The sequence below is a fragment of the Monodelphis domestica genome, chromosome 8 (assembly GCF_027887165.1).
Source record: "Monodelphis domestica isolate mMonDom1 chromosome 8, mMonDom1.pri, whole genome shotgun sequence".
Taxonomy (NCBI): domain Eukaryota; kingdom Metazoa; phylum Chordata; class Mammalia; order Didelphimorphia; family Didelphidae; genus Monodelphis; species Monodelphis domestica.
In genome coordinates, this window is record NC_077234.1 from 92,180,391 (window position 1) to 92,206,596 (window position 26,206).

The following is a 26,206-nucleotide window of genomic DNA, read 5'->3' on the forward strand; positions in this document are numbered from 1 at the left end:
TTTTTTGTTTATTTCACTAATGCACTTCTCCTCCCCTCCCCCCCCCCCCAAGCCTAATAGCTGTGTAGAGGGTTCCATTTTTGGCAGTTAAGTTAGCTAGAATGATTTCAGGGATCTTCCGAGTTTGAACCCTTTTGGTGTTTGAGGAATGGTTTCTGCCAAGAGTCAGGCTTGGGTTGAGCTTTAGAGGGAACTTGTAGACAACACCCAGCTTTGTTCACCCAAAGGTGACCTATCCCAGGGAGTCAGTTTATATTGGTCATTTTATGAGGCCTTGAAGGGCAGATGGGGTACAGGGGAGGTGGGGGAAGGACAGAATGGATGGGCTAATAACTTAACAGGTAGCCTATTCTCTGTTGCCTCAGAAAACTTCATGGGAACAGCTTCATCAACTAGCATTATTCTGGTGTGGCATCTTAGGGGAGATAAACACAGCCAAAGTCATTTGAGAGAATTCCAGGAAAAGGTAAGACTGGAGAGGGTATCTTTAAAGTTATAGCTTCCTATTCTTAATACCACTTTTTAGGCACGTGTACCTAAAGGGTAACCCTGATGGTCCCTTACCAAAGGGGAGAGTGCAACAAGAATCAAGATAGAAACATCACTTATACTTTATATATGGCAATTAAGTATTTACAAAGTATTTTATTTACCACCAGCATGTGAGGAGGCAGTGGAAAGAGTACCAGAGACTATGGAGACTTGGGTGCAAATCCTGTTTCAGACACTATCTATATGACCTTGTGCATGTCACCTAAATTTCCTGGGTCTCAATTTCTTCAACTGAAAAAAATGAGGAGGGTTCTCACTTCAGATCTGTGATTCTAGGTCAATAAAATAAGTACAATTTAAAGGGAAGGAAATGGGCCCAGATGTTAAGTGGATTGCCCATATTTGGACAATAAGTGCGCTGTAGAGTCAGGATGTAAATCCAAGTCTTCTGACTTAAAGGTACAATACTCACTCCAGTCTACCATCTTGCTGAATTTATTATTAGTGCTAACACGGATTGTGAACATCGACAAAAGAAGAATTTACTTACTAGCTTGGCTTCTTCATTTAAAAAATATGAATGATGTCCGTACCTTGCAGTTGTCCTGTGGCGATGGTATACACCTAAAAGAACTAGGTGATCATGCTCTGAACTTTTTGGAGGAAAGACAATATTGAAAATGTCTTTGTTGGTCAGTTTTCTGCCATGATGGCCAACAAACCTGTGACAATTACTTCAATTCTGGGCAGTAGGGCAGAGATGTGCATCTCTTATCATACAACCAAACCTGGCAAGAAATCATGGGCTAGGCTGGGCTGAAGAAAGGAAATGCTTTGTAAATCTTCTTGCCTACTGTTCCAGAACTATTGCAATATACACATATAATATTGGCATTCTAGAGTTTCTATTCTATTCCTCAAAGCACAAACAATCATTAAAAGTTACCAGCTTGCACCCCACTTCCTTGCTACTTCTTCCTCCACTTCCCTCTTCTCCCTCCTATCTCATTTATCCCAAGGTCATTCAGTTCTTCCGAGAAACTTATTGTTCTCGTGTGTTAACAGGAGAATGGACTCTCCTACTCCTAGATTATACATAAATAATCCACATAGCCTTCCAAGAACAATGTCATGATCACTTGATCTTTCTACTATACAAATGTATTGTTTTGATGTTTACAAAGTAATTAAGATAATAAAAAAGCATAAATCAGCCCAAAGTTGGTAAACCATTTGACATCAGAGTTTATAAAAAAATATTTCTTCAAAATTTATACTAAAATATTATAAGTGGTTCTTCAGGACCAGGAAAACATTGTACAAGGTAACATCAATATCATATGATGTAAGGAATTAAAGGTTTGTCTAAAATAAATGAGAATTCTAAGATAATACAGTAGTCCCTAATTTAAAAATATTATAGCTCAAGGCAAAATGACTTTTAGTTAGTTTTATTTGCAAGAAGGTAGAAAAAAAGTAAAAGTAGAGGAATGTAAAAGAGGGTAGAGAAGAAGTCTAGTTTATCACTCTAAAATGTTGCTCAGGTGCCTGGGTCAACCCTGGAGTGCTTGTTAATCCTCAGCCAGTAGACCCAGTGGTGAATTAAACAGGAGCCCCACCCACATGGCCTCCTCCAAGAAGGGGAGGCGTCTCCAGAACTAATCTCTCCAGAAGCCAGGAAAAGAGGTCCGCTTCTCACTCACCCATGCTGAAGCTCCAAAAGGAGAAGATCCAGGAGCAGTCTTACCAGAAGCAGTCCAAGAGCCAGAGTCCCAGTCCAAGATCCTTTAACCCGAAAATTCAGGACAAAGACCTCTTGAACAGGAAGTTTATAGACCCTTTATAGTCCTTTTTCCACACCACTTCCTGTTCCTTCCTCCACTTTATGGGAACCAATTGCAGTCTTTAAATTTGCTCAGCACTGCCCAGGGGGCGGTCAGTCATCTCTGGGTTTTCACCTACTTTTAGTAAGTGGCTTTCAAACTTCCCTTACTTAGTGTTAAATTGGGGTGTTTTCAGTTTTTGGTTGATTAATTTAAAAATAGACAAGGGGAAAGTTAATCCTATCTTCACAATGATGATCAACTATTATCAGCAATATAGTTATTCAAGATAATTCCAAAGGACTTATGGTACAACATGCTATACACCTCCAGAGAAATAACTGATGGAGTCTGGATGCAGAGTGAAGCATACTGTTTTTCCCTTTATTCATGTTTTTTATTAAGAATTTTTTCTCACAATATGACAAATATGGAAATATGCTTTACATGATCAAATAAGTATAACTTGGATCAAATAGCTTACCATCTCCGAGAAGAGTGGATGGAAGGGAAGGAAGGAGAGAATTTGGAACTCAAAATTTTAGAAAACAAATATTAAAAATTGCTTTTCATATCATTTTGAAAAATAAAATGCTATATTTTTTTAAGTGGCTCTTGATTCTTAAAAGGATGCTGATCCCTATTCTAACTCATGGCCTCTCAATTTTCCTCTTCTAACTCCCCTATAGTGAAGTCTCTTATCTAGCTACACCAGTCTCCATTTTTCTTTGACCGTAAGATTCTCACTCCTGTCTCTATACCTTTGACACTACTGCCTGTCTATTGAAATATGAAGGCCTAGGTATAATAGCTCCACCTCTTCTATGAATCTTTCCCAATCCCTGCTTGCTGATGAATTCCAATTATATATGATCTTTAATTATTTCACATATTTTTTAGTTTTGGGATGAGGTAGAATACTGGTTTTCATTGTTTCTTTGAATCCTCAGTATGTTATACAGTGGTATTACATACCGCAGACTTGTTGATTTGGTTTGGATTTTCTCATCCCAGATAGATCTGACAGTTTCTGGGGGAATGAAGGACCTTGTCAACTATCTCACCCTATCTTCACCCCCATCCCATGACTGGTGTCATACTTCCTTCTTCCCTCATTCTGCACTTCTGGATTCATTCATACAATGGGCTATCTCTCCCCTAGGTTCTCCACTATGTATAGTGCTAGATGTACAACAGGGCTTCTGTAGATACCTGTTGAATGATTAAAGTGTATGTATTAGCTGTGAGAACCCTGCCACTCTTGGAAATCAATAATTGCATTTCCAAGATGATACAAAATCTACCAACTCACTGGGAGAAAAGTATTATCCAAAAATGTGATCGTGTTTCAGTTAACTTTATTTAAATGCACTTAACCTCACTTTGGAAATCATTCTTTTATACTTGGCAATTTGGGTCATTGTGATACCCTATTCATTTTCAGGAATTCCACAAGGGGACTGAAGAGCCAAAATCCATAGCTACCAGTTTCTCCTAGGGTAGATAAGGTCAAAGGTCCTTGTAAGCTACTGCTTGAGATCAAATAACATACTTAGGTAGAACCTTCAGGTTTACACAGAACTTTTCACACATTATTATCTCATTTGCTGTTCACAACAGCTCTTAAAGGGTAGATATTCTTATTATCCCCATTGTACAGATAAGAAAACTGAGGCTGAGAGAAGATTTCTCAGAGTCACAGAGACAGCAAGTGTTTCAAACCCAAGTCTCCCTGACTTCAAGTCCCTGGTTCTATTTACTCTTCTCTAATGTGAGAGTTGGAAGGATCTGTAGAAGTCCTCTAGTTTAACCCTCTGTTTTAGGAGAGAGAGAAAAGGAGCAGAAAGGGGTAATGTGATTTTCCTTCCATGTTAACACTAATTAAGTAGCAGAACCAAGAGCTAGATCAAGTTTAGCCAAAATGTAAGTAAAGAACTAGGAAGAGAACCAAGAAAGCATTCCTTTGAGTTTCTGGAGACAGGAAACAGTTGCGGGGAGCAAGGGATGGGATGCTGCTGCCCAATGAATTCAGGTGACTCCCTCAGGCAATTTCTCTGTGATTTAGGTAAGCGAACTACAGGAGGACAGCCAAGAGCAGGTGTTCAGGAATAGCCGACCTCAGAGCACGTCTTTTCTCCAGGCTCCTCTTTGGCCTCTGCCTCAATCCTCCCAGCCCTGGGCTTACGTTAGTGTTGAACAGCTTGTCTTCAGCCCTCTGCTCTCCCTACACAAACCTCTGTCTTCCCCGTTGCAGGTTCAGCCTTGAAACTAAATTCCCTACTCTTCAATTGGCCACCATGTCCGACACCTCTTTGATATACTGCAGCTGCTGGGACCCTCGAAACCTGGGACCAAAGAAGCTCATTAGGACTATCCCGTTCTCCGCCGCCAGAGGGAAACCCAAGTAAGGAGTGGGAAGGGCAGGAAGCGGTAGGCGGTGGTGTGGACCGTGACCCGGACTAGTATTGGTTAAATAAAATAGCGAACGCGTCAGCAGAAACTCGGTGGGGCAGAGACCTCTTGCAAAGCGGACTGGAGTAGTGCCCTGCATTCCCAGGGATCCTTGAGCGTACTTCGGTCTTGTCAGCCATAACCTTACGCAGAGTACTCTTATCCAGCATCTAAAAATATAAAAGTGTGTGGCCCTATCCAAGTGCCCTATCCTGCACTGGTTTTCTTAACCGGAGTTCTCTATGCCAGTGAAATCCCTGATCCAGTTCCTAGTCTAAAGTATGGGAGATACAAAGATTAGTAAATGAGAGGCGGGAGAGGAAGGGGAGGAGGAAGAAGGAAAAGAGGCAACAGAAGGGAGAAGGAAGAGAAAGGGGTGGAGAGGAAGAAAGAAAGAGAAGGGGAAACAGAAGGAGCACGAGGTGGGAAGGGAAGGAGCTCTAAAAAAGGTTCTCAATATTCTTGAGTAACCATCCAATGACCAAACCCCCTCATTTTACAGAGAAGGAAATGAAAGATTTTTATTCCATCAAGATCCCACAGGTTGTCAGCTCCGGGAAGGTGGAGGGAAGAAGGGAGGGAGACAGCGCGAATCATCTAACTTCAGGAAACGTGTGTGGAAATTTGTTATTAAAATAAAATAATGATTTTTTAAAATTAAAAAAAATATCGTACAGGGTCCAATAGAGATGGGATTGACTCATTCTGTGGCTTCAAATACGCTGAGTTTTCTACTACAGGATGCTAGCCCATTCCTACTTATCCAGTTAAGGACAGGAGATTCCCTTAAAGGGAAAACTCCGCCTATCAGTTTTTAAAAGAATGATAGACTTCGTTTTGAGGAACAGAAAGGACAGAATTCTCTCTAAAAGATTTGATAGTCTCCCATGTCTATGGAGAAGAATTAGATTAGATGGGTGTTGGTGCTATCTCCAGCCACAAGATTCACAAGATGTATTAGGAGCCTGTTATTTAGTGCTAATATGTGTCTAAACATTTTTCTCTTAAAAAAAAAAATGTGTTTTGAATAACCAGATTGTCCCCTATATCAGCCGCCTTGAAGGAGCGAAATTACTTCTTACCACCACAAATTAAGCCTTTCAGTGGCCCAAGGTAAATATTGCTACCTGCTTGAGAATGGTATAGTAAGAGATTAGTTTAAATTAGATTAATTATTAATTTTAATATTATTTAATTTACATTTTTAATAATTTTTCTGAGGCAATTTTTAATAAATCTGAAAAATAAAACTGCCACTGGGACAAAATAATGTAATGGGAAGGGCAGGGGAGGTCCAATACAAATCTGAGTGTCTTGAAGCAATCCAGTGGGTCTGTTCTGAGGGGAACATCTTCATCATTCAGGGCAACAAGAAGGAAAAGCCCCTCTAAATTAATCTAAATTAAATTAGATTAAATGAGATTAGTTTAAAATAGTAGTTACTACCCAGGGGCTGCTTCAGTCCTGTCTGATCCCTGCCTAGTGTTATCCAGTCTCATCTGACTCTTTGGGGCCCCATTTGGAATTTGTTTTTTTTTTGTTTGTTTGTTTGTTTTTTTGGCAAAGATGTTTGTCATTTCTTTTCCAGCTCATTTTATAAATGAGGAACTGAGGCAAAAAAAGGTTAAGTGACTTTCCCAGTATCATATAGCTAATAAGTGTCTGAGGCCAGATTTGAACTCACAAAAATGACTCTTTCTAGCTACAGGCCTGGCACTATCTACTGTGCAACCCAGCTATCCCCTTTATTAATTATTATTTTTCTGTATTGTAGTATAATCTCTGAAGGATGTTTACTTTTTCTCCATAGTCCAAAGAGTGATGATGAAAAACATGTACATTTTAAGATCATTTCCATACAGGAGAGGGCACAAATCTCTCAAATCTAATTTTTCTAACAAGGTATATTCTTTATTTTCCATTTTTATTTAGGTTTTGGTTAGCTTTACCAACTATAAAATACCCAGCTATAAAATAAGAACATTAAAGTCTCCTACAGTTGTTCTGTTGCTAGTTTTCGCAAAGCTTTTCTTCATGAATTTAAAGTTTGTGCCATTTGGTGCATTTAACTTTAATAGTACTATTGTTTCATCATCTATTTTGCCTTTAAGTGTAATGTAACTTCTATGCTTAGCTCTCTTGCTGTTGTAGATTTTTATAATTGCTTTATCTATTAGGATGATTTTAACTCTTGCTTTATTGAGATCACCTGATGCATTGTAAATTCTGCTCCTGTTTCTCACTTTGATGTCTTTCTAAATGTGTTTTTATATGTATTTATTTTCTTATCCAATTTGCCCTTTCAATTTGTGAAGAATTTTAATCCATTCTTCACATTTGAAGTTAATTGCATTTTCTTCCATTTATCTCTTTTTTTAAATTGATTTTTCCTCTTTCTCTTTAAGTCAACACCTTGACTTTAGGATTCATTTTGCTTACACTAATTGATCCCAATTTTTGAGCACAGGCTGCCCATCCCACTTGCTATGCTCTCTACTACCTCCCTGCTTCCCATTTACCTTCCTTAAACCAGTTCCTTGGACTTAGATTATTCATTTCCCTTTTTATTTTTCTACTATCTATAGTAACTTTTTCATCTTTTTCTATCCCCATTTCCCTTTATTCCTTTTCCTTGTCCTTTGCCCCTTTCTAATCACATCATTTGAAGAACATTCATTTGTGGCACTCTTTTCCAAAACATCACATAATTAATGACCACCTTTTGGACCTAAGTATTCATCCAATTCTCTATCCACATAACTATGCAGTCCATTTTCTATATCTTGTCCACAAGAATAAGATGAAAGATTTTTTCAAATGCTCTAAAACCAAGGTAATTATATGTTTGTATCATACACACACACACACACACACACACACACACACACACATATAACCTAATTTTTTTTGATAATTGACATTTTTCACCTGAACTATCCATCAGAATTATTGAAAAAAGAAATTAGCTTAGTTCAGCATGACTGGTTCTTGACAAAACCATGCTGGTTCTTCATGATCACCACTTCATTTTCTAGATGTTCACTCACATCTTTATTCATATATTCCAGACTCCCATTTTATTCCCTGTTCTGAAAGATCAAAATTACATAATCCATGTATCATCTCTATCATCCTCTATGATCTTTCCAAGATCACTGACAGTGGTTTCACCTATATACCCACTAGTTCCTCAATACCTAAAGATATTGTTCTTCAGGACTTGGTGGTAACTTGAACTCAATGAGGGTAGCCAAGTACTCTCTATCTTTCGACTTAGCCTGGTCATCAGCTAACTCTCCCTGAACCACTTTTAATTCTGTCCTCTCCAATCTATGAGGCTCAGTGTCTTAGTGGATAGAGATTCAGTCTCAAAGGAGCACTTAGGTTCAAGTTGTACTTCTGGCAAGTGTTGGTTATCTAAACCTGGTCGAGACACTTAATTCCTTAATGCTCTAGGCAACTTTCTAAGACCTTAGAAGGTGCTTCCTACTTTGGTGAAAGGACTTTCCTCATCTGGGAATTCTTCATGCAAAGATCATACATGGTGAGTAGGGACTGTTTCATTCTTTGTACTGGTAGGCACTAAGTACAGTGCTAGGTATATAGTAGGCACTTGATATTAGTCGATTGAATTCAAAGACCCATTCCCTATCCCTTCTAAGGCAAAGGTTCTTCTCCTTTCAAAGAAGGCAGAAACAAAACCTACAATCATTTTTTAATCCATCTTATGTCTATTATACTTTCTTTAGTGTCTAATCCAATTTGGGTAAAAAGGATGCTTTTTTTGCTTTTACCTAACATTCTTAGACTACTTCATTTTTTTAAACCTTTACCTTCTGTCTTAGTATCAATTCTAAGATGGAAGAACAGCAAGGGCTAGATAGTGGGAATTAAGAATCTGGCCCAGAGTCATATAGCTAGGAAATGTCTGAGGTCAGATTTGAACCCATATTCCCCTAACTCCAGGCCTAGCTGCCCCAGCCTAGTTCATTTTAGAGCTCTTGTGATACTACGTTACATTGCCATGTTATTTTTGTCTTCATCCCCCATTTCCTTCTATCATCTGAACATATCTTTTCCTTTTTTTAACTCTTATCTTCTGTCTTGGGAGTCGATTCCAAGGCAGAAGAGTGGTAAGGATGGGGCAATTAGGGATAAGTGACTTGCCTAGGGTCACACAGCTAGGAATTGTCTGAGGCTAGATTTGAACCCATGTCCTCTGAATTCTATCCACTATGCCACCCAACTGCCCCTTACCTATCCAGATCTTTTGTAAATCTAAGTTAATAGGCTCCTTGTGCATCCACATCTATCTTTTTGACAGTTTCCCCTTTCTTCTTCAGATTTGTTTCTCTTTGAATCTTGAGAATTTTATTGCTAAAATTTCCCCTGAAGTTGTTTCTGCTCGGCTCCAGCATGAGTAGAAAGAATAGAGAGGACAATTTAGGTTTAATGTAGGAACTGCTTTCTTTTGGTTAGTGCTGACAAGATAACAAGATACTTTGGGAAAGAGACAGGGGTTTTCTCCTTGCTAGAGAGATGCAAGCAAAAGCTGACTGACTTCTTGTTGGTTATGTTGTAGAGAGAATTTTTGTATAACAGAGGAGTTGGACTAGATGGCATCTGTGATCCTTTCCAACTCTGAGATGCTTGATTCTGTAAAAATAGGTGACGTTTTTTTGGAAGGGAAATTTTTCAACATTTAAAAAAATATTATTCTTTAAATGTTTAAAATTTTAATTAAATTTAAGTTCCTTAGGGGCAGGGACTTTCTTCTCATATTAGTATTTCCAGAGCTTAGCATAGTGCCTGGCATACAGTAAGTATTTAATAAATGCTTTTTGACTTTAATGAAATGTTTCATTCTCCACTACTGCCATATGAATAAGAAGTTACATAGTTAAAGTACAATTGAGGTAATTTTGTAGCTGGTAGGGCATTAATATTTTTAAAAGAATTAATTACATTTGTGTTTATCAGGGAATGTTACTCTTGTATGTACATATATTGAAATGTTACCTATCACCCAAGCCTCAAAACAGAAATCATTCCAGTCCCCTCCAGAAAGACATCTTTTGGTTCAAATTACCTCCTCTACTCCAATACCCCCAAACCATGTCTTGTGTACTATTTTCCAAAGTAGGAGGCAATAGGCCTTTGGTCAGTGTACTTCAATTCTTCTACCTCTAGATAGAGTTCTAAGAGAGGTAGGCTTTCCAAACAGAGAAGACCTTGGAGGTCAGCAGAAAGCACTCCCTTAAACCAGATGGAGGAAGGACTCCATGCTCTCTCTATCCCTTAACCCCAACCCCTTGCTTTGTCACAGGAGGAGAAAACTCTCCTCTTTTATCTTCATATAGGATCTTCTGCGAGGGGGAAATCTCCCATCCCCCTTTTATGATTGTTTTATTACCAATTTTGAAGGTTTGATTTAGCTAAAATCATAGCTTTAGCATAGTTAATCATTGTTAGCATGGGTCTCAGTATTTTCCTTGAACTTATAATATTGTTTTCTAAGAATCTCTCTGTTTGACTCAAACAGCAGAGTTTAGTGTTTTGATCAAGATGAAATTCTAACATATGTCTAGCACTGTAAAAGTTAAGTGAATATATTCTAGCATCCTGCTTAAGCAAGAATAATCCCAAGAAAAGATACCAGTTACCACCCTTGATGACTTTTTGGTGACCTTCTGTGGATTTATATCCTGCTTAATCAGCTCTGGTAAACTCCCTTGTTTAGCCAATTTGGGACTATTTAAATCCAGTATAATTTTATGATAATATATTTTTCTGTCTGCTGACCTTTTGGCAGTTGCTGACTTTATTACTAAGGTAATGTTTTTCTAAATATTATACTTTGACAAAGATTGTACTTTATATGTTGCTTTACAATCATAATAAACCTATCATTTGGAGCATCAGTTTTGCATATTAGGAGGCCACTCACAAGGCTCTGGGTCTTTGGTCTTGACCAGAGTCTGGCTTTATTGTGAGACTGGTCCTCTCTCAATAAACCTATTTCTTTTTGGCTTGGAGACTTTGTTTCTCTTATTGGTGTTTTGGATCAATAATTTTTGCCACACCTCCAACCATGTTTCCAGGGATCAGAAGTTGCCTCCAATTCCCTCAATGCAAACAAAGGTCACTGATGCTTGTTCGGTTATGCCATCTAAACTCTTGCTGAATCATGCCCCTGTCATCATAGGTTTCTATACTTAACTGGTCCTCTGAGGAGTCTGCAAGGTACAACTTTTCTTGGGGATTTGAGTTTGGGGACAGACAAAAGCAGAAGACTCTGGAACTTTGTGCTTGTGTATAACTCAATGATGATCTTTTTTCTTACAGAGGAAAGGTACTCACCCGAAAGTATGCTTTGCACAGAGAAAAGAAAATGCCTGAAGTGAGTAAAATGAATGGCCTTTCTTATAGAATTTAGAGTCACAACTTAGATATTAACTAGCCCAACCATCTGATTTTACAGATGAGGAAACTAAGTCCAAGCCACAGCCAGTTACACACTAAGGGACTCATACCTGATAACAGGTAGTAAATTGCAGAGATTAGGTTTTGGACCCAGATCTTCTTGACTCCAAATCATCTATTCTTTACCACCATGTTACCTTCTTAAAGAACAGTGTTTTCTCTAAATTAGGAAAAAATAAAATGTGATTACTGTTCAGATCTCCCCTGGAGTGGGAGTCTAAAGATGGAACTTAGCAAAACTGTCATTTTTAATTAAAATTTCAATAGCATATGTTTATTTTCTCTCCCTCCCTCCTTCCTAGCCCCCAATGGGGGGGGGGGAGAGGAAATACAAAACCCTTGAAACACAAATACAGAATTAAGTAAAACAAATCCTTATACTGGTCATGTCTAAAACTGTTTACCCTGTTCTACATATTGAGTCTATCACCTCCCTCTAGGGAGCCAGATTGAATCACCTGCCAGCACTGGGAGGGGGAAGTAAAGGGAAGGAGGGAGATAAGTTCAATCATATAACTTGGGAAAACTTGTGTGGAAATTTGTTATTATATATAATTGTTAATTTGTTATTATATATAATTGTTAAAATATAAGTAAAATAAATAAATTTCTAATAAAAATAAAAGTTACTTTGTTTTTACACTGTTAACATAATTGGTTTACCTGGTTTTGCTCTGCATCAATTTATAAAAATCTTCCCTGATTTCTCTGAAGTCATCCCTTTTGTCATGTCTTTTGGCACCATGAATATTCCATTACACTTATATACCATAATTTATCTGTAATTTTCTGTCTTGGGCCCTAACCTAGAGGGTAAACCATTTTATAGAGAAGATAAAAAAGACCTCTTTAAATTCTTCCTAAAGGAAGATGTAGGCAGAGGAAGATGTAGGGGAAGTGGAAGGAAGACTTGAAAGGACTGTATTCTGAGTCCTTACCTGACCTTATCATTTTACCACCTAGGACACTGTAAAGGTCTCTCCTGGATTTTCCTACTCTCAAAGTGAAGACGAAATCTCAGTTTTGCTGGGAGATGAGATGTTTGAAAGGTCAAAAAAACCTAAAGATAAGCCCGTAGTCAAAGCTTTACTGCCCAGGTAATTCCCTTGACAAGTTTCTAAGGGGGGGGGGGGCGTCAGGGGAAGACATTTGAATCTGGTTTTACCTACTCTCTCTATGAAATAAGCTCTAGATTCCAGCTTTATTGCCATTTTATGATAAAGAGGAGCCTGGCTCAGGACTCTAGCAAGCACATAGGAGTTAGCCCAGTTATTGAAAAGTCAATTAGTCAATATGCTGATTATCCAGTCTCCAAAATACCTTTCATATTTTCCTGCTGTATTTAGGGGAGCAACTGGAAGTCCATGTGCCATGTCCTATGTCCCTGGAGGCCCTGAAATTTCAAGGGAAGCTTCAGATTCATACTCCATAAAATGGCCTCTAGAAGTCAATTCAACTTCTGCTACAAATATTTACCTCTATGTATGTGTATGTAAACAAAATATATCTATATTTGTTTATTGGCTATACTTTCTCCCTCCCTTCCCCTCTCTGCATTAGAAAAGGTATTACTTGCTTTTTAAAATGTGTATATAAATGATGTCTTTCCTGTTTCTGTATTTCAGTTCTTTCTCTGGAGGTGTACATTCACAAGTAATCCTTCAAGCATTAATTCTATAGGTGTACATAATGTTCTCTTGGTTCTACTTGCTTCGCTTTTCATAATTTCATGTAGGTTGTTCCAATTTTTTTTTAAAAAACTAACCTGCCCGTCATTTCTCATAGCACAGGAGTATTCCATCACAATCATATGCCATAACTTGTTCTGCCCTTCCCCAGTTGATGGGCATCCCTTCAATTTCTAGTTCTTTGTCACTATAAAGAGAGCTGCTATGGATATTTTAGAACACATACATTGGATCAGTTCACAAATCCTCCAACAGAAAGTCACTTTCTAAGGCCATTTTATTTTCTTTGTCTTTTGCTCATTTTTACCAGTCTTCCATGACCTTGCTTTGTCCCAAGCTTGTATTACAGTCTACTCCAGTGTTTGTGCTCAACCTGGCTGCCTTTGGGTCCTACAGTGTGTACTTTGAGGAGGTGGTCTGCCTGGCTTACTAGGGGGAGCCTTGCAATTGTGTTGTCCAGATGCCACCTGTGCTGGATTAAGCTAGATTCTGCCCCACCTACCTACCCACTCCAGTGCCTCCCTTCAGGTGCCACTTGCACTGGGCTGTTCTCCCCTGCTCCCCCAATAAGATGGGTCCTTCCTGCTATCTTTCCATATTATCTTGGGCTGAAACATTGCTTTGCCCTGTCATTTGTTGGTTCTGCTGCACCAGGATTTATTCCAAAGATTTTTTTTTTTTTGGTTTGAGGTGGATGTGGTCAGACTCAGAGAGTTCCTTCCCTACTCTGCCATCAGAGCTCCTCGAAGCCTGATAAAGAGCTGTAAATGTCAAACAGAAAAGTTTCTATTTGATCTTAGAGGCAATAGGAGACCCCTGGAGTCTTTTTCAATTGTTTGAAGATTAATACTATTTTTTAAGATGTACTTCTCTGTCATTCACTATGGGAGATATGTCTACCACATGTTCACTTCTCTGGAATGCCATCTATGAGCAATCCCATGACACGTGGACAATGGGCAGCCCAAATTCCTGACTCAGAAAATACCTCTAAGATTCTTATTTTGACTGAATCACACTATTGGCTATGACTCTAGTCTTACTTTAAGCCTCCTCCCAATGTGTTTCTGGCTTATATCTCCATTTTCTGTGGTAGTCCTCAGCCTAAGTCCTCTAACCAGCCACACTACTCTCACTTTTCATTAATTCAAGTCCATCACAAAGTTTTGACGTATTTCCATTTCTCTCTAGTCATGCCATCTCATTTCTTTTTGTATGGCTTAAACAAGAATATCAAGTGTATATGGCTTAACCAGCCTATCCCTCTAATGTTCTCAAGCATGATGAGCAGAAGGTGGGAGAAATACCAAGCCGGCACTCATGATAACCTTGACAAGTCAGCCAGTTGTACTGTAAAGTCTCTTGATGGGGCAAGGAATGGAAAACCGTGTGACTGAGAGAACCATCTCTGCTTTGTAGGTCAGATTTCGTGGCTGACTTAGAAAATCAGATCATGGAACTAACTTCAATAATAGAGCAAATGAACAGAGATCATCAAAATGCTCAGAAACTGGTGAGTTGTCTTTAAGTCTACTTGGGTAATGTTAGATCCATGAGAACGGCAGGGCCACCATTCAAGCCTAGTCCAAGAAGGACGTTTGTATCTGTTGGCTATAGATCATTCAAGATGCATCCATCCATTGACTCCTTTTTATACTAGATCACTAGATTATGATCTTCATAAGGGAGGCTCTAGCTTCACTCAGCTATTTGGTAATCTTGCCTCATTTTGTTGATCATGGATCCACATTGTGGATGCCTAGTCACCAATAGAAATACTTTACACTTTCCCTTCTCCCCAATCTCTCCTATTTCAAATGGGTTAAGAGAGATATGAAGTGCATTCCGAGGATTTGGTGATATCCACTAAGGCTTAGAATCAGCGCTGGGGTAAGCAGCCCATTCTATTTTCATAATTGAACCACTGCCTGGGACCTTTCACCTTGGGTTGAATCAGTGGAGAGGTGGGAGGATCCATTTACTTCTAGAATTCCTGTCAGACTAAGTTGTCTATTCCTTTCAGACCAGGCTAATTCTGATTGTAGCTCAGTGCTTTGTGGTATAGTTAGGCACTCTCTCTTTCTATTATCAAAATGACTGTGCTTCATCACTATTTTTGACCAAATATATTTTCTTCAAAACACTGCCTTCATAATTCCTTGGCCCACTTCCCTGTTCTCAGGGACATAGATAGCATTCAAAGCTTGTGAGCTATGGAGAGAAAGTGTAAAGGGCATGTGGAAAAGGGAATTCACTATGGGTTGGAAGCTCCATAGAACCTGAGAGGGGCCTTGAAAAAGGGGGCTGGGTCATGCTGTTAAAGCCAAACCTGTCTTTTTTAGCTTAGAGAAGAAATGGAACACCGGTACAACGAACTCCAGAAAGAATTTGAAACTAGCAAGAGGTACAGCTGCTGAATGGGAGGGGGAAAGTGAGGGGAAATTGGGGGGGGGGGAGAAAGAGAGAGGGGGGGAATAAGAGAGAAAGAGGAAAAGGGAACGAGAGAGAGATTGAGAGAGAAAGAGAGATTGAGAGAGAGAGAGAGAGAGAGAGAGAGAGAGAGAGAGAGAGAGAGAGAGAGAGAGAGGAGGGAGTGCACACACACCTAAGGAGGGCAAGACACTTGGATTTGGAGCCCCTCATGGAGAGCATGCTCTGTTTTTGTCTTGGTGCCACAATCATCTTGATGCCAAAAGATTCTTGGCTTCAGTGCACTGTTCTCATCCAATGGGTTCTTTCATTTTCCAGGAATTCCTTCCTTCCTTTTAACATTAGAGTAGCCATTTTTGTCCTTTAATAGAGGGCCTGGGAAACAGGTCTGGTGAGATAGAGGCCTAGACTTGGAATCAGATAAATCTGAATTCAAGTCCTATCTTGTCATATAATACTAGCTATATGATCACAAATGAATCATTTGTCTTCTCAGTGCTCCAAGCAACTAAAACTGTCATTTAAAGAAAAGTTGTCAATTTGTATCAGTGAAAGAAAGAGCAGTTCTAAAAACTAAAGGGGAACTGGAGGGGGGAATTGGGGGGGGGAGTAAAAAGGATCAAAGAATAAAAAAGGAAGAGAGCTGGACAGCTCTGATACTTAACTAACTGTATGACCATGGGTGATTTATCTAACCTCTTGGAGCCCATTTTTTTTCTCCTGGAAAGTGAATATAGACACTAACTGTGTGACTCTGGGAAAGTTACTTTAATCCTGTTTGCCTCCATTTCCTAATTTGTAAAATGAATTAGAGAAGAAAATAGCAAACCACTCCAGTATCTCTGTCAAGAAAACCCCAAACGGGGTCACAATTCAGAAATGACCGAACAACAAATAAAGTGGGTGTAAAAATACTTTTACTCACTACCTCACAGGGTTTGGGTAAAGAAAGTGTTTGGAGAAGCTTAAAGCAATAATATATACTTTGTTGTTATGATTATTTCTGCAAAATAACTGTTAAAATTCTCTGCCCCACACCTAGTAGTTAGTCCCTTCCTACTTCTACCCCCTCCCTTTTCTCCCTTTCTCTGTAGCTCTATGTTATTTGCCATCTCTCTCCCTGACCTGTTCCTGGACTTCTGAATTCAAAGCTAAGTAGCTGAGGAATAGGGATCAACTGGCAGCTGGCAGAAAGAGGGGTCAAGGCTTTCCCCAGCCTTGGACCCCAAGACTTTCTTGGTAGGTTGATTTGCCAGAGGGGACAAGTGTTAGGGCATCCTGTTCATCCTCCTACCTAGAGCTAGGTCTGAGTCAGTTACTGGTAGCAGTAAAGGGGACTGAAGGTTTGGGGAGATCATACGTCTCCCCCAAAAGAGGGTTAACCTCTGGATCCCAGTGATCCAGACTGACTAATCCAAGGAACAACATCTCTCCTTGGTGGGGGTATAAACCCAGGGTTTTGAAGAGAACTTGCAGTTGCTGTTCCTGAGGAGACCAGAGGCAGAAGATCTCATTTAGCCTCTTAAAAAGAAATTGGGTTACCAGTGGGGGACAGTAGGTCATCCTACTAGGACTTTCTCTTCCACTTCTTATCCTCTACCTCACAGAACCATTCTCTGAGGAGACATATTCTGTCCCTCAGGGAGACAAGACTGGGCTACTTTCCCCAAAGGGAAGAGAGGGTAAGATCAATCTCTTCCCCATCTCCATTCTCATCAACTGTCTCTCTCTCCTTCCATTTCCTCTGTGTGGGTGTGTGTTTCCTTTCTGGCCATACATTACAGTGCAAAGCAGGAAACATTAGGAAAAATAGTTGTGTAGATGGGGAGGAACAGGAGAGAATGAGGAACAGAAAGGCAGAGCTGAAAAGTCCCTTTCTGATTCAACAACTGGCCACTACAGCATTCTCAGTAGCTTTGAGAGAAAAGTACTTCTGAACCTATTCTATTTCCTTTTGGTGTTAGCTGCTGCTATCTAGAATGGGGATTTCCAAAGCGGGGTCACCAGATTCTCATAGAGCCTAGGCATGATCCTGAAGAGCTTAGGATCAATGAACCAGAGGGTGGGAAGATGGGTCACATTCTACCTATCCTAGATTGTCAGTGGGGGCTTGTCTCCTACCGAAGTACACCACCCTTTACAGTCACTATTGCCTAACACCTAAATATATTTCCTTTACCTCTGCCACTTCCCAACCTCTTCCTTGTGGTACCCTTAGGCACAAGGCAGTCATAATCTAATGATGACCAGAGCACCAACACTAATAACCAACTAGATGCTTTTGATAAAATTCCTGCTCCCAACATACCCAACTCCCATCTGTCTCTGTCTCGCTCTTTGTAAAGACCTGAAGTAGTTAAGTGTTTTCTTTTTCCAACTTGGGAAATGCTAGTGACTATCTATCTATTACTGTCTTTATAGATTGTTTAATTCTGAAAAGACCAAAGAAAACCTGTCCTTTGGTTTGGACTCTGAGTCTGCCAAGGCTCAGAGTCCTAACTTGATTCTTGTTGAGACTCAACCAGCAGCCTTTGCTGTTTTTTTTTTTAATAAAACCCTTACCTTCCATCTTGGAGTCAATACTGAGTATTGGCTCCAAGGCAGAAGAGTGGTAAGGGCTAGGCAATGGGGGTCAAGTGACTTGCCCAGGGTCACACAGCTGGGAAGTGTCTGAGGCCAGATTTGAACCTAGGACCTCCCATCTCTAGGTCTGGCTTTCAATCCACTGAGCTACCCAGCTGCCCCTGCCTTTGTTGTTTTTAATAACTTGGAGGCAAATTAAGAATTCTAAGGATAATCGTGTAGTTTATTGTAGAATAGGGAAAATTGGGGTTAGTCAGATTAGGAAGGATTAGTGTAGCCTATGAAATACAGGAGAAGCAGTTTCTTAGGGAACCTGGGAGTTTTATTTGGGTTGGAGTTAGAACCCCTTAGGGTTAGAAATCCTTTTATCCTTATATTTCAATAAATATTTTGTTTTTTACAAGAGTCTCTTTAGCATCCTTGTACCTGGCCCTGAAGAGAAGTTCAATTATGAGCTTCACTTCACTGATATAAACTGAGGATACTTTGTTAGCACAGCAAGCAGAATATCTGAAATCAGTTTATAATCAATAATCAAATCCATTGCTATATTAGTTTTTATAGTCTGCCTTTTACCTTTACAATGTTCTCCTAAACTATTTATGGTGTCAACATTTATGTCTAGATCTTTATTATATATGTCATATGTATCTTCTATCATGACATGAACAATATGGAAATATGTATTCCATGAAAGTGCAGATATAACCTGTATCAGACTATTTATCACCACAGGAACTGGAGGGAAAAAATCTGAATTCTAAAATGTCAGAAAACAATAGTCAAAAATTGTTTCTACATGTAACTAAAAAATACAAAAATTAAATCTTTTTAAAATTACCAGCATTGTGGATGGCAAAGAAAGGGAGCAGCAAGGTGGGGGAATCACAGGATCTGAGGCTGGCCAGAGGTTCCCTAAGCTTAATCAATGTGTTAACACAACTATCCTTCAAAGTGGCAGATCCTGTCAATGTCAGACTATGGATATTCCCAAAGGGTTCTTGGAGAGCATAAGAGTTAGGGTTCGTGTTGAATCTTAGTCAAGGTATGACCTTAGACATAGTACCCATTGCTCCCCATGGCTGCCATATCTTTCTAGCTCTGTTGAATTGGGGAGGGGATTCCCAGCTATGTTCAGATGTCTTTTCATTGATGAGCTCTTTTTTTTTCCCTTTGGTGACTACCCAGAGAATTCAAGGAGACTCACACTTTAGAACTTGCTGCTCTAGAGGAAAAGTATAAATCATCCCTGAAAATGGAGAAAACAATCGCACAAGGAAAGCTAGGTATGGCCAGAATATAGACAATGCTTCTTCTGTAATGTAGACAAAACCCTGCAATCATGGCAGGGAACACAGATTAATTGGGTAGCATCTGCCAGGTTTCTCTGGGGGTTCTTCTTAGAGCTTAGAAAAGGATGCATCATATAAAGAGCCTGACTAAAAGGAGGGAAAGCCATTCATCAACACGTCTAACAAAATACCAAAACAAAGTTTTCATTCAAGTTCTATCTCCACCATTCCAAAGCCAGGTGATGTTGGGCATAAGAATCTCTTCTCTACCTACTCCTCAGGGTTATTGTAAGGGGAAAATAAATAAATAAACAAACAAACAAATAATGCACGTGAAAGCATTTTGTAAAATATAAAATCCCTATACCTGCATGCATGAGGTATTATTGTTATTCACTATGTGATGGAGCCAATCAGCAAGCATTTATTAAGCACCTACTATGTTCTAGATACTTTGCTAAGTGCTGGGGAATACAAAGAAAGACCCCCCCAATAAAATAAAATAACCCACTATCATTTTAGGACTTTGATGGAGAAAGGACATTTAGGGTTAGTTAACCCTAACCACCCCACCACCACCCCCTGCCATGTCTTATGGGGAGTGGAGTCAGGTCCCTGCTTCTCATATTATCTTAGCTCAGGATAAGGACTAATCACTAGGGATTTGGGTGAAGTTTGTTCAGGTGTTATACAGGATGTCCCAAAGGCTTTAGTGCAGTTTTGAGCTATTCAGGCTGTGTGTGTGTGTGTGTGTGTGTGTGTGTGTGTGTATTTAAATGGAATACTAATAGCTCTGCTTGTTTATCTTCTCCTGTTTAGAGGGTATGGTGAAAGAGTACAAGTATTTGAAGAATATGTTCCGAATGTACCAGGTGAGATCGAGCTACTTTGAACCATCTTCAAGCCTCATTTCCTGGCAGATAATTCATGGGGGAATAATCCAAATGGGGTACTGGATGGAAAATAACTCCTGGGGAGACCGGATAGGGAGAAGCTGGTTTGAGAGTGTCTACTCCCCGGAAAGAGGGACTGGCACAGAACTTTGAACTGAATTGAATTGAGCTATGGATATTCATTTTTATTGGATGGATATCTATGGAAATGAAGGGATATATTTCCTTAGGCAGATGAAACAAGTTGGGCAGGTTGAAGTGTCAGTGTTCATTTCTTTTTTTTTAATTGCTCTTGTGTTGATGTATTAATTTGCTTATTCATTCATTCAATATCTATAAGCCCCTGATAAAGTAGGAGAAAGAAGTTGAGCTAGCATTCCCTCCCTCCACTTTTAAATCCTTTTGGAAACACTGGTATGATTTTGTAGGTGTGAATGTGTACATGAGTGAGAGAGAGAAATGAGGCGGGAAGATGAGAGAGAAGAGGGGATGAGAGGGAGGGAGAGAGAAAGAGAGAAAGAGAGGGGAGAGGGGGAGGGAAGAGGAGAGGGAGAAGGAGGGAGGGAGAGAGAGAGAGTCTAGACATATTTTTAGTTATGCATTTGTGTAGGGACAAATTCCTTCTGAAAGTTATAAAAATTCAGTATGAAGACTTTTGAGAGGCCCCCCAGGGAGGAAAGAATCATCAGAAGGTCCAGGAGAAAGAGAGGGATGAAAACTGCTCAAATTTATGGCATATCCCAGAATTCATGACTTTTCTTCAAGACCCTCCATAATCCCAAAGAGCTGTCCTTCCTATCCTTGTGCAACTAGCTTAGGAGCAGAATGACTGCTGCTGTCATGAGTTCCTGGAAAGGTCACTAAGTGACTTAGAGCAAACCAGTAAGGACTGGCATCATGTCTAAAATCTCCTCATGTCCTCAAAGTAGTTATGAAGAACTGACATTTCCATGCTGCTTTGTTTTCAAAGCATCTCCCTTGTACCCACATTGAGGAGGAATTACACTTCCTGCTATTCCCATTTTACAGATGAAGAAACTGAGGTTCACAAAGGTGAAGTGATTTGCTACTGTGCACACAACTAGTAAGGGCTAGGATTTGAACCCAGGCCTTCTGACACCAAGTTCAGCATTCTTTTGTCCACTATACTGCCTCTGTTTTTCTTAACTTATTTTGTATCATAGCTCCAGTAGTGTGCTGGTTAATGTTTAATCACTGACTCTAGGGGTTGGAGAGAAGTACTACATGCCTTTAAGTTTAACCTGCATTACTGATATTTTCCCCATCATTTTCTTAAGTCTAGAATTGTACAAAACAAATGAAGCTCCGGTTTTAAGAGTTCCTGACTTTTGAGGTGTAAATGCTCATACTGAAAATTTATCAGCTCTCAAGCTAGTTTGAACTGGTTTCAGCACACCCCTGCATGGATCCCTTTGGCATTCTGGTGAAGCCTATGGATAGATCCTCTTTCAGAAGAATATTTTTAAATGTATAAAATACACAGGATTACAAAGGAAATCAATTATATTTAAATTTTGTCATGAAAATGTTTTTTTTTTTTAATTCACAGTCCCCAGGTTGAGAACCTCTGCTCTATCTGATTTCTTCTTTCGTAGAATGGATTATTTCCTAAACGATAATCAACAACAAAGCCACTGATTAATGAATCTTTCCCCCCATATCTTAGTTGGCTCAATGGATTTTTCACTTGATTTACAATTCCAGTAGAATCCATAAGAGCACTGGGGTAAAAAATACTGTATCTTACTTGCCAGAAGAAATTCTATTTTTGCTATAGCAATAGTCATGAACATTCTTTTTCCCCCCTTCGATGAATTCTTTAAGTATTCCAAAGGCCAAAGCTGGGAAAATACTGAAGTTGATCTCCTGAAATTTCGATTTTCCTGTGTGTCACTCTCTAACTCCAGACAGCTTATCTGTGAGAGTGGTATTGGACTTTGCAATAGAGAGTACGACCTGGACAGGAGCCATCACCTCCACTTCCCAGTCTTCCATTTCAACACCACCATTGGATTTCTATTTTCTTTCACCATGGTTACATGATTTATGTTGTTTCCTTCCCTTCTTCCCTGCCCCCCTCCCAGAGTTGACAAGCAATTCCATTGGGTCTTACATGTATTGTTGCTCAAAACCTATTTCCATGACCATTGGATTTATAGAAAATGCTTTTAAAAGTTTCTCCCTTCCCCTCTCCTGGATACCCTTGATTCATACGACCATGATGTCCATATGTGCTTTGGTCCTCTGTGCTACCTTAGGACAGCATTGCAGATGAAATGGAAGAGAAGTGGTCAAGGCGAAAGGTAGAATGGGAGAAGAATGAAAAAATGGAACGTGAAAAAGTCTTGCTGCAGCAAAGTATGTAGAGAATCTCAAAATGTTTTAGGTATTATATTAACAACCTAGGTTTATTTAAAGGAAATATGATCAACTAGGAAGGTTGGAATGGAAGGACTGTGACCTACCTCTAATCCAACTACTCATGCATTCATTTAGTGTCCTTGTAAAAGTCATAGCATACCCCATTATTTCCACTTCATTTTTTAGAACAATAATGTAATTTAATCCAAGTCGATTCCCAACTATTTGTTAGTATGAAAACCTTTTTCTTTTGGTAGCTTTTAAAATTTAAATTTCTTTGTTTGTTAAATTAAAACACCCAGTTAACTTTCTCTCTCCCATCCCTTCCCCCTGCTAGAAAAGACATCATTTGACAAAAAGATATACATGTGTATCTAAAACTATATCTTATTTATGTTATCTGTTCTTTCTCTGGAGGTAGGCGTACATGAGTCATTCTTCAAACAACATTTCCATTGCCTTTTATAATCTTTTGGTTCTGCTTGTTTCACTCTTTATAATTTCATATAGGTCTTTCTATGTTTTTTTTTTCCAAAATTAACCTTATCATTTCTTATGGCACATTAGTATTCCATCACAATCATATGCCACAGTTTGTTTAGCCATTCATCAATTGATGGACCTTCCCTTAGTTTCCAGTTCTTTGTCATTCCAGAGAACTGTTATAAATATTTTAGAACATATAGATTCTTTTCCTTTTTGCCTGATTGCCTTAGGAAATAAAACCAATAAGTGGTATTGCTGGGTCAAAAGGGGTACACAATTTTATAACTCTTTGGCCATAATTCCAGATTGCTCTCCAGAATGACTGGATCAGTTCACAGTTCTACCAGCAGTGTATTGGTGCCCCCATTTTTCCACATCCTTTCCAACATTTGCCATTTTATCATTTTAAACCATCTGATATGTGTGATATATCTCAAAATTGTTTTGATCAATAATGATTTAAAGGGGGCAGCCAGGTAGCTCTGGACTGAGAGCCAGGCCTAGAGACAGGAGGGCCTGTGTTCAAATCTGGCCTCAGATACTTCCCAGCTGTGTGACCCTGGGCAAGTCACTTGACCCCCATTGTCTAGCCCTTACCACTCTTCTGCCTTGGAACTAATGCACAGTATTGATTCTAAGATGAAAGGTAAAGTTTGGGTTTCATATATAGCTTTGATTTCTTCATTCAAAAACTGTTCATATCTTTAAGCATTTATCACTTGGGGAATATTCTTATATTCTCTCATATTTGACAAAATATTTTTGGATTCCCACATGATAGTAACTATTTTATTAGTACCTATTATTACTAATTGTGAAAGTGCATGGGTGAACCATTAGTTTGATCCAGGTTACCATTTTTTAAATTCTCAGATATTTCATGTTTTCTTCTTTGTATCTTTCAGACACAAATAAACTTGTGAGAACACACATACATACATATATACTTAATTCTCTGATTCTCCACAGAATACAGATTAACCAAGAAATTTGAGGTAGATGTAGAGGAAGAAAAGAGAAAACTTGAAGATCTCCATCTCCAAACCTGTGACAAGTTCAATAAGGAGAGAGAGGTAATCCCCCTCCCCCCAGGAATGAATATTTTTAGATCTATTATAAACTTTTAAAGACAAGAAATAACATTGTGAGCCTCAAAATGACTTGTGAATATTATATTTAATAGGTACTTGCTTTTTAGAGACAATGCGAATTTAAGTTATTTAGATGAATCCAAAGGACCAATTTGCATGGTTCACAATATTGCAATAATAATCATAACTAGCAGTTAGTTTATATAGCACTTTAAGGTTTACAAAGTGCTTTACAGATATTATCTCATTTGATCCCCACCAAAAAAAAATTTGGGAGGTAGGTGTTATTATTATTCTGATTTTACACATGAGGAAACTAAGACTAGCAAAATTTAGGTGACTTAGTCTCACAGCTAGTGTCTGAGGGTAGATTGAACTCAACTTCCTGACCCCAATCCAGCATTCGGTGCATCATGGTACTCCCTAAGCTGTCTTTTCCTTTACAGAAAAACATTTTATTGGAAGGAAGGAAGGAAGGAAGGAAGGAAGGAAGGAAGGAAGGAAGGAAGGAAGGAAGGAAGGAAGGAAGGAAGGAAGGAAGGAAGGAAGGAAGGAAGGAAGGAAGGAAGGAAGGAAGGAAGGAAGGAAGGAAGGAAGGAAGGAAGGAAGGAAGGAAGGAAGGAAGGAAGGAAGGAAGGAAGGAAGGAAGGAAGGAAACCATGTAAAAATCATAGCATGATATGACATTATATAAAAGAAAGGGCTTTGTAACAATTAGTGTTTGCTGAATGGATTCTTTTCAATTCTATAATTTTGTGGTTTTAATGCTAATTCTACTCTGTAAGTCACCTCTCTCTCTCTCTCTGTCTGTCTCTGTCTGTCTCTCTGCCTCTCTCTGTCTCTGTCTCTATGTCTCTCTGTCTCTCTGTCTCTGTCTCTGTCTCTGTCTCTCTCTATAATAAAATAGTAAGCTGAAGGGAAACTATTTCTTGTTGAAATAGAGGGGATAAACTGTTCTTTGACTGGCTGTGTCTGGAGAGGGCTGCCTATGGGACCTGATACTGCTTATTTATAATGGAGATAGAACAAAGAAATGCTGAGGGATGCCACACACAAGGATGCTGGTACACAGGGGGCACATAACCCCCTTCCTCCCTCCCTTAACCAACCTCTCCCTTTTGCCTCCCTTACCTCCCAAATCTTCTTGAAGCCTTTGCTTCTTCCCTGCCTCCTGAATGAACTATAAAGATACTCCAGTTGCTTTCTCAGTCAGGGAATTTATTGGGATAACAGGATGGGAAACTGAGGTAAGAGGGATGTGAATTTCCCTAGACTACAGGATAATTTTAGAAGGGCTTGAGGAAGTATTCCAGTCACAAACTGTGACTCTAAGACAGTTAGGGAGATGGAGGACAACTATTTGAATCTTCTTTCTTCTTCACAAATCAGCCAGATCTCTCAGCTTAACCCCAGAAAGAAACAAAGTTCAAATTTCTCCTTTTCTCCTGTCCAGCTCAACTCTCTTATAGATCACCAACTCAAAAGCTTCTCCCCTGGTCAACTTCAACTGCTCAGAGCCAGAGACAAAGTCCAAAAACCAAGTCTTTCTTCTCAGTGTCAACTTCAACTGCTCAGAGTCAGAGAAACAGAGACCAAGTCCAAAAGCCCAGTTTTCCCTCTCAGTGTGGCCAGCAAAAGCCCCCAACTGCCCCTCCTGGGAACATTCCATTGGAATCTTCTCTTGACTGACATCTAGAGCTAGATCTCCAGCCTTGCATCTTGGTCCACAAGTCCTGCAAAACCTCTCTCTCTCTCCCATGTCTCTATCACACCTCTCTCATTCCCTCTCCCTCTCCCTCCTATCCTATCTCCCTCTCTCTCCCCCCCCTCTCTCTCAGTCTCCCCCTCCCTCTCCCTCCCTCCCTCCCTCCCTCCCTCCCTCCCTCCCTCCCTCTCTCTCTCTTTCTCTCTCTTTCTTTCTCTCTCTCCCTCTCTTTTTTTCTCCTCTCCTCTGTCCTCTGTCCTCTCTCATCTATGCTAGACTGGGAGGTGGGGATAGGTTGGAGGTTATTCTCTTGTTTTTGTTTTATCGGTGAATGGCACATGCTCTCCTTTGTGTTTCCTGTGTTTGATCTAGTCTTGGTGAAGCATAGCATCCCACAGAATTGGATA

General features: G+C 39.5%; 1 protein-coding gene across 4 annotated transcripts in view; it reads left to right on the top strand.

Annotated features, from left to right (window-relative positions):
* FLACC1 (flagellum associated containing coiled-coil domains 1) overlaps positions 1-26,206 on the top strand; it is a 31,302-nt gene that overhangs the window by 244 nt on the left and 4,852 nt on the right. The window contains exons 1-12 of one of the 4 annotated variants that reach the window (XM_007501615.3): positions 75-227; positions 366-466; positions 4,570-4,719; positions 5,802-5,879; positions 11,112-11,166; positions 12,213-12,346; positions 14,357-14,450; positions 15,280-15,341; positions 19,139-19,236; positions 20,062-20,114; positions 22,415-22,514; positions 23,973-24,076. In XM_007501615.3, the coding sequence (XP_007501677.2) occupies positions 4,613-4,719; positions 5,802-5,879; positions 11,112-11,166; positions 12,213-12,346; positions 14,357-14,450; positions 15,280-15,341; positions 19,139-19,236; positions 20,062-20,114; positions 22,415-22,514; positions 23,973-24,076 (885 nt within the window). In that variant the 5' untranslated portion in view covers positions 75-227; positions 366-466; positions 4,570-4,612. Of the gene's footprint in view, positions 1-74; positions 228-365; positions 467-4,569; positions 4,720-5,801; positions 5,880-11,111; positions 11,167-12,212; positions 12,347-14,356; positions 14,451-15,279; positions 15,342-19,138; positions 19,237-20,061; positions 20,115-22,414; positions 22,515-23,972; positions 24,077-26,206 lie in introns of those variants that run through there. The other 3 variants (XM_007501613.3, XM_007501616.3, XM_056807177.1) reach the window with 3 other exon arrangements.